Source organism: Candida oxycetoniae, assembly GCF_023343755.2.
Source record: "Candida oxycetoniae strain CBS 10844 chromosome Unknown scaffold68, whole genome shotgun sequence".
Taxonomy (NCBI): domain Eukaryota; kingdom Fungi; phylum Ascomycota; class Pichiomycetes; order Serinales; family Debaryomycetaceae; genus Lodderomyces; species Lodderomyces oxycetoniae.
Genome location: NW_026055362.1, coordinates 19,197 through 34,315, shown reverse-complemented (window position 1 = coordinate 34,315; position 15,119 = coordinate 19,197). Strand labels below are relative to the sequence as shown.

Sequence of the window (15,119 nt, the reverse complement as noted above, 5' to 3'; positions counted from 1 at the left end):
TACCGCATGTACCGTCCCCCCCCCTTCTTCTTCTTCTTCTCCTCCTCCTCGCATATGTGTATATCACCTCCCTCTCGAACACTACTTCTTTCTTCCAAATAATCCTCTCTTCTTCTTTTTCTTTCCGGTATCAGCTTGTAAGCTTGAAGCGCTATAATTTCCAGCTTGGTATACTGGCTGGTCATCAAAATTAATCACTGGTCTACTGTGCTGTTGTTCCTGCTGTCTCTGATCTCCACCGGGCACTAAATTATAATAAGGGAAATCTTCATGGAAGCCCCAGCCCAACCTACTTGATTCCAACTGGTCACGATAAGAGACGTCTCCGGTTATAGCATATTCAAACCCTCTTATAGTATCTAATGGTCTTTCATTTCTTGATCTTGTAGGATTAGACATATCGGTATTGCGTATCGGTTGGCCAAATATATCTTTCAAATCGTTTGATTCATTAGATAAATAAGAAGGACGACGATTATCGAGCCTTTGTGCCGCTTGCTCAAATGGTTGTGCTTCATTAACTGCGGTAAGAATAGGGTCATGCACTGCAGTAGAATGGTACTTATACTGTTGTTGATCCTTAGCTGTGATTTTGATATCTATATCATCTGCTTGCTGAGGGTGCTTGGACTGCTTAGGAACTTTATTCGACGATTTACTTCTAAATATGGCCATACTGAAATCTAGAAAAACCTTGTGTGTGTGGAAAAGAAGGCTGTATACTATAAATGTGCTATTAATCCCTTTGAAAAATTATGTTGTTGATAATAAAGAGATCTCCCTCGTACCAAAAGTTGAAGAAAAAAGCAAAAGTTGAAAAAAGAAAAGAAAAAAGAGAAAGAGGGAAAGGGATAAGAAGGAGGAGTTTACTCGACACTATCGACACTATCGACACTATCGAGCGAAGCGAGATAGTGGAGCAACACTTTGTAGCGATAGTAATGAATCTATCGAGCAAAACGATACTAGTATCGACACTATCGAGCGAAGCGAGATAGTGGAGCAACACTTTGTAGAGATAGTGGTGCAACACTTTGTAGAGATAGTGGTGCAACACTTTGTAGCGATAGTAATAAAACTATCTCGCTTTACTCAATAGTGGAACAACACTTTGTAACAATAGTAATGTTGATCTCAGAGGCGAAATTTATGGCTCTTTTTCAAGATTGATTGCGCTTTTGAAATCACCAGCAAAGAATGGTAGTCAAGAGGAAAGTCCAATTTAAAGTAAAACTATTTTCAACGAAAAGATAACCTATATGTTGTAAAGCCTATTTGTCCATTGGATATATTCTCTATCCGACACGACACTATCGAGCGACACTATCGAGCGACACTATCGAGCGACACTATCGAGCGAAGCGAGATAGTGGAGCAGCACTGACTGACACTATCGAGCGAAGCGAGATAGTGGAGCAGCACTGACTGACACTATCGAGCGAAGCGAGATAGTGGAGCAGCACTGACTGACACTATCGAGCGAAGCGAGATAGTGTCGGTGGCAGCTAGTGTGCTCTAGTGTCGTTGGTAGCTAGTGTGCTCCACTATCTCGCTCTGCTCGATAGTGGAGATAGTGTCGGTGGTAGCTAGTGTGCTCCACTATCTCGCTCTGCTCGATAGTGGAGATAGTGTCAGTGGCAGCTAGTGTGCTCCACTATCTCGCTCTGCTCGATAGTGGAGATAGTGTCAGTGGCAGCTAGTGTGCTCCACTATCTCGCTCTGCTCGATAGTGGAGATAGTGTCAGTGGCAGCTAGTGTGCTCCACTATCTCGCTTCGCTCGATAGTGGATAGTGGAGATTGTCGTGGAGTTTTATTTTTTCAGGTTCGCCGAAAAGAGATGTTCTGACCCATCCCCCCTCACTCTTCTGGCCCTATTACAAAAAATCACAACTCGTTGATGATAAAGCTACTTACAATAGATAGTCAGTAGTGCACATAGATCATGTCACAGACAAAGACTCTTCCACATGCGGTACCGCCGCCCCTTCACCCAACCAAATCGAATCCAATTCAATTTGTATCTATAATATCTAGAACTGATAAACCATTATATATCCAATCGTTTCTACCTGATTCTGACTCCGGCTCTGAATCCGGCTCCCACTCCCTCTCCCTCTCCCCTTCAGCAATGAACCAGTTTCTCAAGTTCAATTTTTTTAGTCATATGGCTTTGGATATCTTTACATCGCCAACATCGTTATCATTACGAGAACAGCAACAGCAGGGAGACAGTGCAGATGGCATTTTGCTTTTATTTATACAGGATCAAGTTATTGTATATGGGTATGAGTCCAATAATGGATTGAAAATTATAGTTGGTGTTGATCAGAAAGTCCTGGTACAATTGGATGCTTTGAGCAAATTTATTAAGGATGTTTACCGGTTGTATTTAAGGAGAATATGTAATCCGTTTAGGAACTTTGGAATTGAAACTAGGAGCAGTATCGAAGATAAAGAGGATGAAGCGTTGAACTCGCCGAAATTTCACAATAAAGTAAAAGAATTAGTTGAAAATTTTTGAGAGTTTGCAAGAGGAATAACATTTGAGAGTTTGAAAGGAATCATGTGTTGCGTAACATTCTTATATACAGATACACCATAATCAAAACCATCATTTCAACACTATATTTGCGCCTCTCAACTCTAGATAACTCTGGTCAACTCCAGGTGGCATATTTTTAATCACCTCTTGGTATATCTCCACGTTGTGGAACCTTAATTGATTAGCGGGATTTTTGTATTTCCCTTCTAAGCCAGTTATATCACAATAGTGTTTTTGGGGTAGTAAGCTGGGTGGTGCAGTGATTGATAGATAGGTTGGTTTATCTGGTGACAAATTAGTTTTCAGTTGGATATATTTTATTTCATCGGATATTAGTTGCCGAGCTGGTTTGTATCTTCTACTTACAATTGGTTTCCTTTGTGAGTTTTGCTTAAAAGAATGGGGCTTCGTTGCCACATCCAGTAGAGTATGTAGCTCAGGTGACGCTTGTACCGACATGGTAATAAATGGAAGCTTCTAACCCTGGTCAAAGATTGTAATGATTATTTCAAGGAACTTTCTTTTTTTTTTATTATTTTTTTCCTTCGCCCCTCGGCGCGCGCGCGCCATCTCCATCGTGTGGAACACAATTAAACCCATATAACTAGAACGTCATCAGTGTAACCATATCTGATTTAGGAGCTGTTCCTTTCCAATATTCTGTTCCTTTCCAATATCCTCTTTGTTTCCAATATCCTCTTTGTTTCCAATATCCTCTTTGTTTCCAATATCCTCTTTGTTTCCAATATCCTCTTTGTTTCCAATATCCTCTTTGTTTCCAATATTTTGTTTCCAATATTTTGTTCGCTTCATTTTTACAAAGATATTACTATTAGATGAAACCACCATTTTTATGGTTCATATATATCAAGACCCACTGGGTGAAAACTTTAAACTACATTTTGCACTAAAGTATGCGAAAACCATCTTTATCACACCTGTGTGTATTAACCACGGCCTTTTCTTTTTCTTTTTTCTCCTCCATTTTTCTCATCTTTATTTTTTGTACATATATATATATATTTTTTTTTCAATCCATCGGTTTGTTGATTCGATTTTACCCCAGGTTTTCTATTCATCAAATGAATACAGAAAAAGGGGCTTTAGAGACTTAGGATGCTACAAAATAGTATACTATTACGAATATCGAATAATTGTGAGTTCAATCAACAATGGCGACGGATGTTGACTTGTACATCTCGACTAGCACAAGAAATGACGTCGTCGTCTCTGTCTCAGTCTCAGTCTCAGTCTCAGTCTCAGTCTCAGTCTCAGTCTCAGATAATGACGCCGCTTGCACTATACGATAAAAGAGTAGAACTTGGTAAATTACGGGACGATCCATATCAGAGGAAAATCATTGCGTCATTATCGAAATTGCACCAACTGTTGTCTGACTATAAGCCACCAAAAGTTACTATACCCAGTGCTTCAGAGTTATCGTCACAGTCACGGCCAAAAGGTTTTTTCATTACTAAAGTGATTTCCTCATTTTTTGGTAAGGATCGACATAATAAAGGAGGCAATGTTGGTGAAGAAATTGATTTTGAAAAAGATTTCTCCAACAAAAATGGAGTCAGGGGGATTTATCTTTATGGGGATGTAGGATGTGGGAAAACCATGTTGATGGACTTATTTTACCAAACTATTCCTTTGCATTTACCCAAAATGAGAGTACATTTCCACCAGTTTATGCAAAAAGTTCATAAACGTACTCACCAATTGAAAATGCAACATAAAACAGCTAGTGGACATGATGATCTTGATGTGATACCTATTTTAGCATCTGAGATTGCCAATCTGGCTACTGTTTTATGTTTCGATGAGTTTCAGGTTACTGATGTCGCGGACGCAATGCTACTACGTCGATTGTTGATGTTATTATTGTCTCCAGAGTATGGTGTAGTTTTGTTTGCCACTAGTAATCGAGCACCAGATGATTTGTACTTGAATGGGATCCAACGTGTTACTTTTATTCCTTGTATACAATTGATCAAACACAAGTGCCGCGTAATTTATTTGAACTCGCCTACTGACTATAGAAAAATTCCCAAACCAATGAGTTCGGTTTATTATTTCCCAAAGCCCGGTGTCAAATGGTTAAGCAAGGTTAATCAACTGAATTGTGCAAAGCACGTTGCTTCATGGTATGAATATTTCAATCAGGGAAATACCCAAGAGGAAAAATTGACTGATTATTCATTGGATGTTTGGGGGAGAAAGATTCATGTTCCCTTGTGTTCACCGCCAAATGTTGCACAATTTACATTTTTCCAACTATGTGGTACGCCAATGGCTGCAGGAGACTATTTAACCTTGGCAGAACACTTTAATTCGTTTATCATCACTGATATTCCGTTTCTTTCAATCAATGAGCGTAATCAAATAAGGAGATTCATTACGTTTTTAGATGCAGTTTATGATTCTCATGGGAAACTAGCTGTAACCTCGGCGGCGCCGTTTAAGGATTTATTTGTTGAGCCTGAACAATTATCTGCATCTGGTGATCACTATAGTTTATATAAGAGAGAAAAGGAAATGGGGGGTAAAGAGGATACATTTGAAGATGATGATCTAGTGACCAAACATGGCTTTGATAAACTGATTGCTAAAAAGGCTAGTTTATTTGTTGCTACTGACGAGGAGAAGTTTGCATTTGCAAGAGCTTTGAGCAGATTGCTGCAGATGAGCAGTACTGAGTGGATAGAAGATGATTAAAATTAATATACATAGACGATAATATAGAACAATCGATAAGATAATATGCAAATTAACAAAAAGTGAATTGTGCGTTTTTTTCCTTTTTATAAAAAAAAAAGAAATCTCATAAAGAGGCCAGGAAGAATCGTGATAGATATATATGGGAGTGAATATTCTTCTTTATATATACAAATTTCATACATTTCAACAACTCATGCTTTTGTTGCGATTAAGCAATTCTGGGGAATGAGGGAGCGGCTAGTTGCCTAGTTGAAACGCAATATGTGTTTGATGTTATTTGACTTATTTTCAATGCGATTATATGAAAAGTGGATGGAGAGATTGTAAAAGCTAGCATATTCTACAAGTATGATTGTAAAAGCTAGCATATTCTACAAGTACGATTGTAAAAGCTAGCATATTCTACAAGTATGATTGTAAAAGCTAGCATATCCTACAAGTACCTTATTTTATTTCCGCCTCTACAAAAACAAACCCATGTAGGATATAGTTAGTATAGCAGTTATTTGGTTATTCTGCAACACCATCTCGATAGTGGAGCACACTAGTTGTCACCGACACTATCTCGGCTTTTAGTTGCAATCCAAATTGACAAGGGAAGGTACCTTTATCTTTTTACCCGCCCCATCCCTTTCGGGTCAAAAAAAAAGAAAGAAAAAAATTATTAATAAAGAATGCAAAATGCAGATCTAAGTGCGTCAATATTATTTATAGAAACGACACTATTGAGCAGAGCGCACTAGCTGCCACAGACACTATCGAGCGAACCAATTTTTTTACAACCAGTAGGAGTGAAAAAAGGGAAAAGAAAGGGTAAATAGAACCAACTTGAGTATGCAAAAATAGCTTATTTATTGAAATCCTTTTCTTTTTTTTCCCCTTTGTTAAACGATGACTTGTGATTTTAAGAATTAGTCTCTTTCATCAGGGGTTTATGGTATCTATTTGCATAGAAAAGAAACATTAGCTTTATTGTACATGTGAGTTCCTATTGTTAAAAACACCGGCATATAAGAATGTGAAAAAAGAAAACTTTTAAGAAGCAACACGTCAGTATGTTGATTTTTTAGTATTGGTTTTTAGTAATTTGTTTCATGTCAATGTGTTTTGTGTGAGATGTAATATGAGAGACGAAATGAGAGGTGTAATGAGAGGTGTAATGAGAGGTGTAATGAGAGGTGTAATGAGAGATGTAATGAGAGGTGTAATGAGAGATGTAATGAGAGGTGTAATGAGAGATGTAATGAGAGGTGTAATGAGAGATGTAATGAGAGGTGTAATGAGAGATGTAATGAGAGGTGTAATGAGAGATGTTTGTGGGTAAAGAGTGTATTGATTGTTCGTTTTGTTTGTTCTTTTCATGTAAAGAGTGTATTGTTTGTTTTGTTTCTTCATTTCATGTAAAGAGTGTATTGTTTGTATTGTTTGTATTGTTTGTTCGTTTCGCTTGTTTACTTTATCTTTTTAATGTTTATTTGTTTATCGCATTCATAGCAATCAAATGGTACTAGATTCAGTGCAAAAATGAGACTTGAAATCTTAGTTGGCTAAAAAAGTTTGCAAATGGGTTACAATGCTAAAAATAGTATAGATGCAGAATATTGTTTATCAATCTTTTGGTGTCAATAGGATAGTTGAATATTTAAGTTGCCAAAGTCTACAATTTTAGTAAAAATTTGTTCCCAATTGGTCAAACCAAAGGGAAATTTATAGAAAGTTGTGGAGCAATAGTTATAAGCAATTGTAAACTATTCTAGTAAAGTACCAGAAAACTGCTAATAAACTACTGCCAGAAAGTATTCTAGTAATTTACCAGAAAGTATTCTAGTAATTTACCAGAAAATATTCTAGTAATTTACAATGGTATTCTAGTATTACTACCAGAAAAGTATTGCCTGATAGTTATTGCCTGATGATTTGCTTATAACTATTGCTATTCATCTGACTAACTGACACAAGAATCAATGAAATAAAGTGAAATTTGTCATACTGGGTATTCCATATGCAGTAACCTCGTTTTCGGCTACATTTTGATATCTGCTACCAATGTTATATAATGAAATTTGTTCTTATTTGAGGAAGGAGTACAAGGCTGCACAAAACAACGTTTGCACTACTTGTCATAAACTACTCGTAACTAGTTATGAACTACTCTCGACTTGTCATAAGCTACTCTTGACTTGTTATACCTCTAAACACAGGTTTGATTGCATACTGTTCCAGGAGCAAAGCGAGTAACACCAGCGAGCAAAGCGAGCTAGTGGAACAGTATGTAATCACACTAGCTCGCTTTGCTCGCTGGTGTAACTCGCTTTGCTCGCTGGTGTAACTCGCTTTGCTCGCTAGTGGAACTCGCTAGTCGCTAGTGTCTAACATTCTTCACTCACACATCTAGAAAAATAAACTACATTACATTCTACTATCCCCCACTATCTCGCCTTACACAATACTATCGGGTTTGATTGCATCCTTACACACGGGTCTGATTACATACTGTTCCACTAGCTCGCTTTGCTCGCTAGTAGTACTCAGATCTCCCAAATCTCAACTTACTTGCCAGTAAAATAGTAAAATACTAATACTAATAACCCCCAACTGAAAAATAAAAATAAAAATAAAAAAAAAGAAAAAAATCTTTTGTTACTAGTAACATTTTTAATAGAAGAAGTGATTGCTCTATTTATATAAATACTCGCACAAGTATTCTTTCCACGAGAGTGGTATTGTGACACCCCTCCCTCCCCCATTGTGACGCCTCATTTTTTACCAGATGTCAATTGGTTCGATAGATAGTCAGAATTTATATGATGTGTCACTTAGTTCAAGAAAAATCACGTCGTCAAGTATGTGTGTCAACAAAATAGGTGTATGTCCCACACCTAAAAGGGTAATGTCGATGTCATCTTTACCTACTTTGAGTGAAGACTCAACTATACCGATGCAGGTTACATGTAATCAGATCAAGAGACCAGGTGATTATTATATGCAGAAGATTATGTCAAAATCATCGTCGCTGGTTCCCAGAAAACAGTCTAATGTGTCGCTGCTGGTGCCTAAAAACCAGTCTAATGTGTCGCTGCTGGTGCCTAAAAACCAGTCTAATGTGTCGCTGCTGGTGCCTAAAAACCAGTCTAATGTGTCGCTGCTGGTGCCTAAAAACCAGTCTAATGTGTCGCTGCTGGTGCCTAAAAACCAGTCTAATGTGTCGCTGCTGGTGCCCAAAAAACAGTCTAGTGTGTTCCCACTGCTGCTGCTGTCCCACCTGGCATTATACAAAGGAAGGCTATCGCAGGATTCCTTGATGTCCCTACAATCCTCATCTTCAGATGACCATTCACTGATTTTATCTTCCCAATTTGATGCTCCAGTACCTGGATCCTCCTCCCAGATAACATCGGCTTCAAATAGAGAATCAATAACCGATACGAGGCTAAGCTCAATGACCTCAACTTTCAGTAATCAAGAGACCAGTATGGCTAATTCAGGAAAATTCAAGCATTGTCTATATTACAAAGCTGCATCAACAATAAATGTATCAAGCCCGGGTGTACCATTACAACCATTCCCACAACCACCAAATAAAACATCTCGGTCAAAGTCGGTTGCAAGTATACCTCCAATACATAGGTCAAAATCGAGATTTGTGACTTCACAAGAAAGTAAAGAGCGTCAGATTTTAAGGAAAAAAAAGTATGAGGAAAATGATGACGAGGAGGAGATTTTATCAAATGATTTGGATAGTCTTATCTTTAATGTTCCTGTGATTAAAAATCAAAATGACTTGTACTCGTTGACTAGAAGGCGTAGTAGTAGTAGTCATAATATTGGAAGTAATAACTCCAAAGGCAACAACTCCACCGCCAACACCACGTTGTCCTCCTCCTTCTCCAGCTCCTCCTCCTTCTCCTCCTCGACAGCAACACTAGGCAACAGTTTGGTTACCATACTATCAAGAAACGATTTGATCAGTGATAATAATGATAAATACAACATTAGACCGTGCCCGTTACCTGGAAAATTGAGCTCTGCTAATTTACCTCAGTATAACTCGAAAAATGAAAGCAGCATATTAGAAGAAGATGAGTCGATGATAACTGATGACTCTGAGATAATTGCAAGCAACATATCCGATTTCTATTCTCAGAGAAGTGAATCAGTTTCAAAACTCATTAAATCATCAAGAGAGCAAAATCTATTTTATAAACTTCCCTCCTTTATCAAATCACAATCATCTTTGGAAGATTTGCATTTAATATCACCTGAAAAATTGTCATATTTGGATCAAACTAGACCAATCAATTTGCCACCAAAATCGCCAACCGATAAAAGTCGTCACAATAAAGAATTCAACAATACCTTGGATCTGTACCAAACAAGTATTCAAAACGAAGTTGACCTTCGGTTGAAGAATGAGCAATTCAAAATCGCTAGTGGTCAACAGTGGGTAAAGATTATCGATTCATTGATTGAGTTGGATAACAAGCATTTCAATAAAAAACTTACTGTTGATAAAAATCAAATAAGAAAGCTAGCATGGGATTGTAATATACCCAAAACTCACACGTTTCAATTCTTTATCAAGGTATTATCAAATAACTATTCATCACAAGATTCCTTAAATACTATACGTCACCTGTTTGAATTATTCGATAAAAAATTGGTTATGTTGACTGATGTAATGAAGAGGAATAAAGATTTGGAGTACAACAAAATCATCAAGTCAATGAGTACTCAACCGTTTGTCGTTAATTCGGGCATTGATTTAGATGAATTTAGATTAAATCTAAAGCATCTTTTATATATCAAAAGTATCAGCGAATCGGGATTAGCTGAAAAGGATTATTTGGTAATTACCATCTTATTGACTTTATTTCCTCATGTGGATATTATTGAAATATACTGTTTATTAGAGTTGATACAGCACGAAATTTTAGATACTAAATTCTCCCAAATAAGTTTAGAATCTGAACCAGAATTGGCCAATTTTACTACAAATCATTTACTTTTGACAATTTTGAAATTTGACGATTGTCAAAAATTAACTTTTTCCGCAAATCAACAACAGCAACAGCAGCAACAGCAACAGCAACAGCAACAGCAACAGCAACAGCAACAACCATCACCACTACAAGGAACAAACACAAAAGATGAAGAGCAAACCATCATCATCAATTCACCAAGTTTAGAGATTGTTATGAAATTATTAACTTTATTGATTGTGAATTCGCAATCCATTAAAACCAGAGAAAAGAATAATTTTAAATTGATGAAATCTTTTGCAAAGACGATTTTTGTTAATTATCATTTAGGCTGGAACAGTTTTGATGAATTGGTAAAGGTTCCAAGTAATGGAATAAGAATTAATTATTGTCCTAATCACATGATGAATATGGATAAGTTTGTGCATCGTTGGAGTAGGCACCATTTTGGTTGATTGGTTCACCAATTTGTAAGGAGAAAGAATGAGTGGAGTAAAGAGTAGAGCAGTTTGTTTGTTTTTTTTTTTTTTTTTAATGTGGTAATTTATAGAATGTATTTTTATTATTTATAAGATAAAAAATAAATTAAAAAAAAAGGGTACTGTTTCTAACCGAAAGTGTACTCCCAAACGGCCCCGTAAACACATGTCACTTCTTCAAAGTTTCGCCACTGTCACTCTTTTGAGACCACATCATATATATATATAAATACTTAACAAGCTTTAAGGTTAATTTTTGGTAAAAGTTGCAAAAAAAAAAAAATAAAAAAAATAATAATTAGAATTATTAAAATTTCCTCCCAGACAGGGAATTGAACCCTGGTCTACCATGCGACAAACGGTAATTCTAGCCACTAAACTATCTGGGACTTTTTTGTTATCAATGTCAAGTTGTTAATGTAGATATCTTTGCTTGGGTGTCTATGGATATGTATTTGCAAAAGAAGAGACTGTAGTTAATAAATGAGAAGATTATAACAAGATATAGGCTTGACTTTGGTTGAAAGATGAACAAAGTATATGGAACAAGTTTGAAAAGAGAAAGTTACGTAGAAAAACTTTCAACTGGTGGAAATTTTCATGTTTCCTTTTATATACTCTATTTTGGTCAATTATTCAGTCAAAATGTTGAAAACTACTTTTTGAAAGGTCACCAAGTATCTAGTTTTCTTTATTTCATTGAAAGAATAGTAACTGAAAATATGAACGAGATTCACAGGTATTAAATAAGGGAGGTTACTTGTGTAACTCACACGTACACAATTGATATAATACTTATTTATTTACTTATTTCCTCTCTTACCTCTGCTCTTCTTTTTGAAATCGCTCTTGAATATCCTTTACTCTCTCCTTGTTATCTATATATTTCAACTTTGTAGAGTAAATTTTCCAAACTCCCTTTTTGATCAACTCGTCTTTGAAAACTTGCACTGCTCGTTCATAAATACTCAATGATTTTTCAATCTGTTTATGTGCTTCTAGAAAGAGAGCATACCTGATCATTATATTAGGTGTAGCAATCTTCAATTTAATCATTTGCTCAAAAGCCTCAACAACCTGGGAAATCAACAGTGAATCATCCTCATTATCTTCCAAAAACGACTCAATCAAGTCAATAAAAAATAGCCACAATTTGATTGATTTGGTGATTCTTTTCTGCACGGGGATTTTTGAGTCATAATAAGAAAAACTGCTCTGTTTTTTTGCTTCCACCACCTCTTCTTGTTCTTTGAACAATACGTTCTCCAATACTTCAAGAGCTTGCTCTTCTTTGAAATAATCACTGCCCAATCTCATTTCACTCCAGTAAATATACATTTCAGCTAATTCATCGGGATGAGGATACTGTGATTGAACAGATTTACTTATTATAAAATCAGCAGTTTTGAAATCTGATGAAGATGAGTATATTCCAGCATACATTTTCCAAATATCAGAAAGCTTATGTTTGCAGTTGTGAGGAATTTTCAATGGATTTATTGACTTTATTGCTTCTGTTATGGATTTAATTTTTTGAGGTAGTTGATCTTTAAAAATGTCAAATCGTATGAACCAGAAATCAACATTGTTGATATCTTGTCGTAGCTGTAAGTCATTGACTAGCTGTTTTCTTTGATATAAAAGCTGTTCAAAATCGTTCAACATTCGTTCAAGTTCAGACTTATTGTGGCCTGGATCGGTGTTGATTAGCTTATCAATTTCATCTTCTTCGAATTGTGTAAACTCATTATAAGCGCTCTTGAAATCTTGTACTGTTCCGCATGTCTTGATACATTTTTGATAGAGATTTCGTATCTGTAACCTATCTGAATGTTTTTTCTTTTTGATAAACCCAATATGCTTCAACTGTAACGTGGTAATTTGATCAGGAAATTTGTCAATGGCTTTGTTAACTATTTTTTCAAATTCTTTATCAGATATTTGCGATTTGGCTATTAAGAAATCCAAATAATTAAACAATATCTCGAGTTGCGATTTCGGTAAGTTAGAATACTCATTGGAATTGACCATAACCACCTCCGAATACAACTTTAAAACATCATCAACATCTCCAAATTCAATAAGCTTTTCAATAAAATCCAAGATGTTCATCGATACCTCGATTTCGTAATCGACTCCGATCCCTTTTAGTACTCTAGGATCAATAAATTTGAAAAATCTCATGTAAATATTCACACCGGTCTTTCCACCTACTATATCGGCAAACTTTAAATATATCAGCCAAATCTTGTCATGATCTTCCACTGGCAAGTTCTGCAAACATTGGTTAAACTTTCTTCGTATATAGGTTATATACTCAATGAACTGGTGGTCCAAGAGATGGTCAAGAATTTTGATCCAAAGTGGAAATGATTTGGGTTGTTCTTTAACGCATTGGTCAAAGATTGCAAGTTGGTCCTCCTTTGAGATGAACTTGTGCTCTTTGATAATTACATCGAGATACATATTCCATAGAGTTGCATCGGTCTTGACCGAGTCAACAGCTCGTTTTATAACGAAAACACGTGATATCAATGGATGATTGATTTTCAGTTCATAATAAGATATCCAAGAATCTACCAGTTTATCATTCTTTGCTAACGTTTCTTCATAAGAAAAGTCTTGCTCATTTATAAGCTCATCAATATCTACCATCATACCATCCTATACTTGGTTCTATAAGTACCGCGCACACCTCTGCTCAAATTGGTATGAAAACTATTGATATACATTCTCATCTCTTGCTTTCCTTTCTTCTTTCTTTCTTTCTCTCTCTCTTCTCTCTTTCTTTTTTTCTCCTCTACTAAAACGAGTCAAGTCGTTTTATCGAGCCAAGTCGTTTAAGTAGAAGCTTGTTCTTTCAGCAAATCTTTACGTGAAGAAGCTGGTGCTGGTGCTGGTGCCCTTGTTGATTTCCCAATTTAAAACTAGAGACTATCAGTTATGTCAGGAGCCGGTAATCGTGAGCAGGTGTTTCCCACACGTATGACTTTGGGTGTGATGAAGACTAAACTCAAAGGAGCTCAACAGGGCCACTCGTTATTGAAGAGAAAGTCAGAGGCATTGACCAAAAGATTTAGGGATATAACGCAAAGAATAGATGATGCAAAGACAAAGATGGGCAGAGTTATGCAAACAGCAGCATTCTCACTAGCTGAAGTTTCTTATGCTACTGGTGACAATATCTCATACCAAGTTCAAGAATCTGTGCAAAAAGCTCGTTTCACAATACAAGCTAAACAGGAGAATGTTTCAGGTGTTTACTTGCCGACATTCGAAAGCCACATCAACGAAAATATCAATGATTTCAAATTGACAGGATTGGGCCGAGGCGGCCAACAAGTTCAAAAGGCCAAGCTAGTTTATACTAAAGCTGTAGAGACCTTAGTTGAATTGGCCTCATTGCAGACTGCCTTTATTATCTTGGACGAAGTGATCAAAGTCACAAACCGAAGAGTTAATGCTATTGAGCATGTCATCATTCCAAGGACAGAAAACACCATTGCTTATATCAATTCGGAATTAGATGAATTGGATAGAGAGGAGTTTTATAGGTTGAAAAAAGTACAGGAAAAGAAACAAGAGGCTGCTGCTGCTGCCGAAAAGGAAGATAAATTGAATTTAGCAAAGGCTGAAGATAAATTGAATTTAGCCAAGGCTGAAGGGTTGACGGATGTATCTGGTATTCAAGGCAATACTGAGAAAATTGATGTTAAAGCAGATGCCAGCAATCTCGTTTTGGAAGAAACTGAAGATGACGTTATATTTTAAATTACAAAAACTCAAATATATAATGGAAGAGGGGAGCAAGGAGGGAGAAGGACGATTGGTACTTACTTACTTTTCGGGGAAAAGTTTGAAAGGCTCAACATATTAAACGACATAATAGATGAGAGTGGTTCTATACAATACCTGTGGGTCTATCGTGTAAAACCCCAATTGACTCTTTCTTGTTGGTAGCATTGACACCCTTTGGCAAGCTGCATTAATCTTGCCACTCGTAAAATTAGCATGATATGCTTTACTCAACTATTTAGCCCTCTTTTAATCACCTTTGATGTGTAAAAGCAATCTCCTTTCTTTCCAAAAAAAAGAATATATCACGTGATAACAAATAAGATGTGTCAGGGCGCGCGCGTGGGCGCACACGCGGGGCGAGGGGGGGAATCCCACGACCCCCTCCTCGCCCCCCACTAATTGAATCTACTTCACTCGATCAACTAAAGTGAAACAGCGACTATACAATGCAGACAAAGAGTAAAAAAAATAACACATCTTATTTGCAAGTAAATCTACGAATAAAAGGTCCAAACAGGGTCAAATGCTACTTCATTTCTTTGTTTTATTTTGTTTTGCTTTGTTTTTTTTTTTTTTCAACTTTCCTGTTTTCTATTTTC

At 36.5% G+C, this 15,119-nt stretch overlaps 6 protein-coding genes across 6 annotated transcripts; 4 read left to right on the top strand and 2 right to left on the bottom strand. All coding sequences in view use genetic code 12, as the record gives it.

The window, feature by feature from the left end:
* Nucleotides 1–81: 81 nt before the first annotated feature.
* KGF56_000326 (uncharacterized protein) lies at nucleotides 82–675 on the bottom strand (the record flags this gene model as incomplete). Its single annotated transcript, XM_049324557.1, has 1 exon — nucleotides 82–675. One exon carries the CDS (start codon nucleotides 673–675, stop codon nucleotides 82–84), a length of 594 nt encoding a protein of 197 aa, XP_049182610.1.
* A 1,268-nt stretch (nucleotides 676–1,943) lies between these two features.
* On the top strand, nucleotides 1,944–2,522 carry KGF56_000325 (uncharacterized protein; the record flags this gene model as incomplete). The annotated part of the gene is made up of 1 exon (XM_049324546.1): nucleotides 1,944–2,522. One exon carries the CDS (start codon nucleotides 1,944–1,946, stop codon nucleotides 2,520–2,522), a length of 579 nt encoding a protein of 192 aa, XP_049182609.1.
* Nucleotides 2,523–3,725: 1,203 nt separating this feature from the next.
* On the top strand, nucleotides 3,726–5,261 carry KGF56_000324 (uncharacterized protein; the record flags this gene model as incomplete). Its single annotated transcript, XM_049324535.1, has 1 exon — nucleotides 3,726–5,261. The coding sequence occupies one exon, from the start codon at nucleotides 3,726–3,728 to the stop codon at nucleotides 5,259–5,261; it is 1,536 nt and encodes a 511-aa protein (XP_049182608.1).
* Nucleotides 5,262–8,034: 2,773 nt separating this feature from the next.
* Nucleotides 8,035–10,698, top strand: KGF56_000323 (uncharacterized protein; the record flags this gene model as incomplete). The annotated part of the gene is made up of 1 exon (XM_049324524.1): nucleotides 8,035–10,698. The coding sequence occupies one exon, from the start codon at nucleotides 8,035–8,037 to the stop codon at nucleotides 10,696–10,698; it is 2,664 nt and encodes an 887-aa protein (XP_049182607.1).
* Nucleotides 10,699–11,541: 843 nt separating this feature from the next.
* Nucleotides 11,542–13,380, bottom strand: KGF56_000322 (mRNA splicing protein; the record flags this gene model as incomplete). Its single annotated transcript, XM_049324513.1, has 1 exon — nucleotides 11,542–13,380. The coding sequence occupies one exon, from the start codon at nucleotides 13,378–13,380 to the stop codon at nucleotides 11,542–11,544; it is 1,839 nt and encodes a 612-aa protein (XP_049182606.1).
* A 285-nt stretch (nucleotides 13,381–13,665) lies between these two features.
* On the top strand, nucleotides 13,666–14,493 carry VMA8 (H(+)-transporting V1 sector ATPase subunit D; the record flags this gene model as incomplete). The annotated part of the gene is made up of 1 exon (XM_049324502.1): nucleotides 13,666–14,493. The coding sequence occupies one exon, from the start codon at nucleotides 13,666–13,668 to the stop codon at nucleotides 14,491–14,493; it is 828 nt and encodes a 275-aa protein (XP_049182605.1).
* Nucleotides 14,494–15,119: the final 626 nt, after the last annotated feature.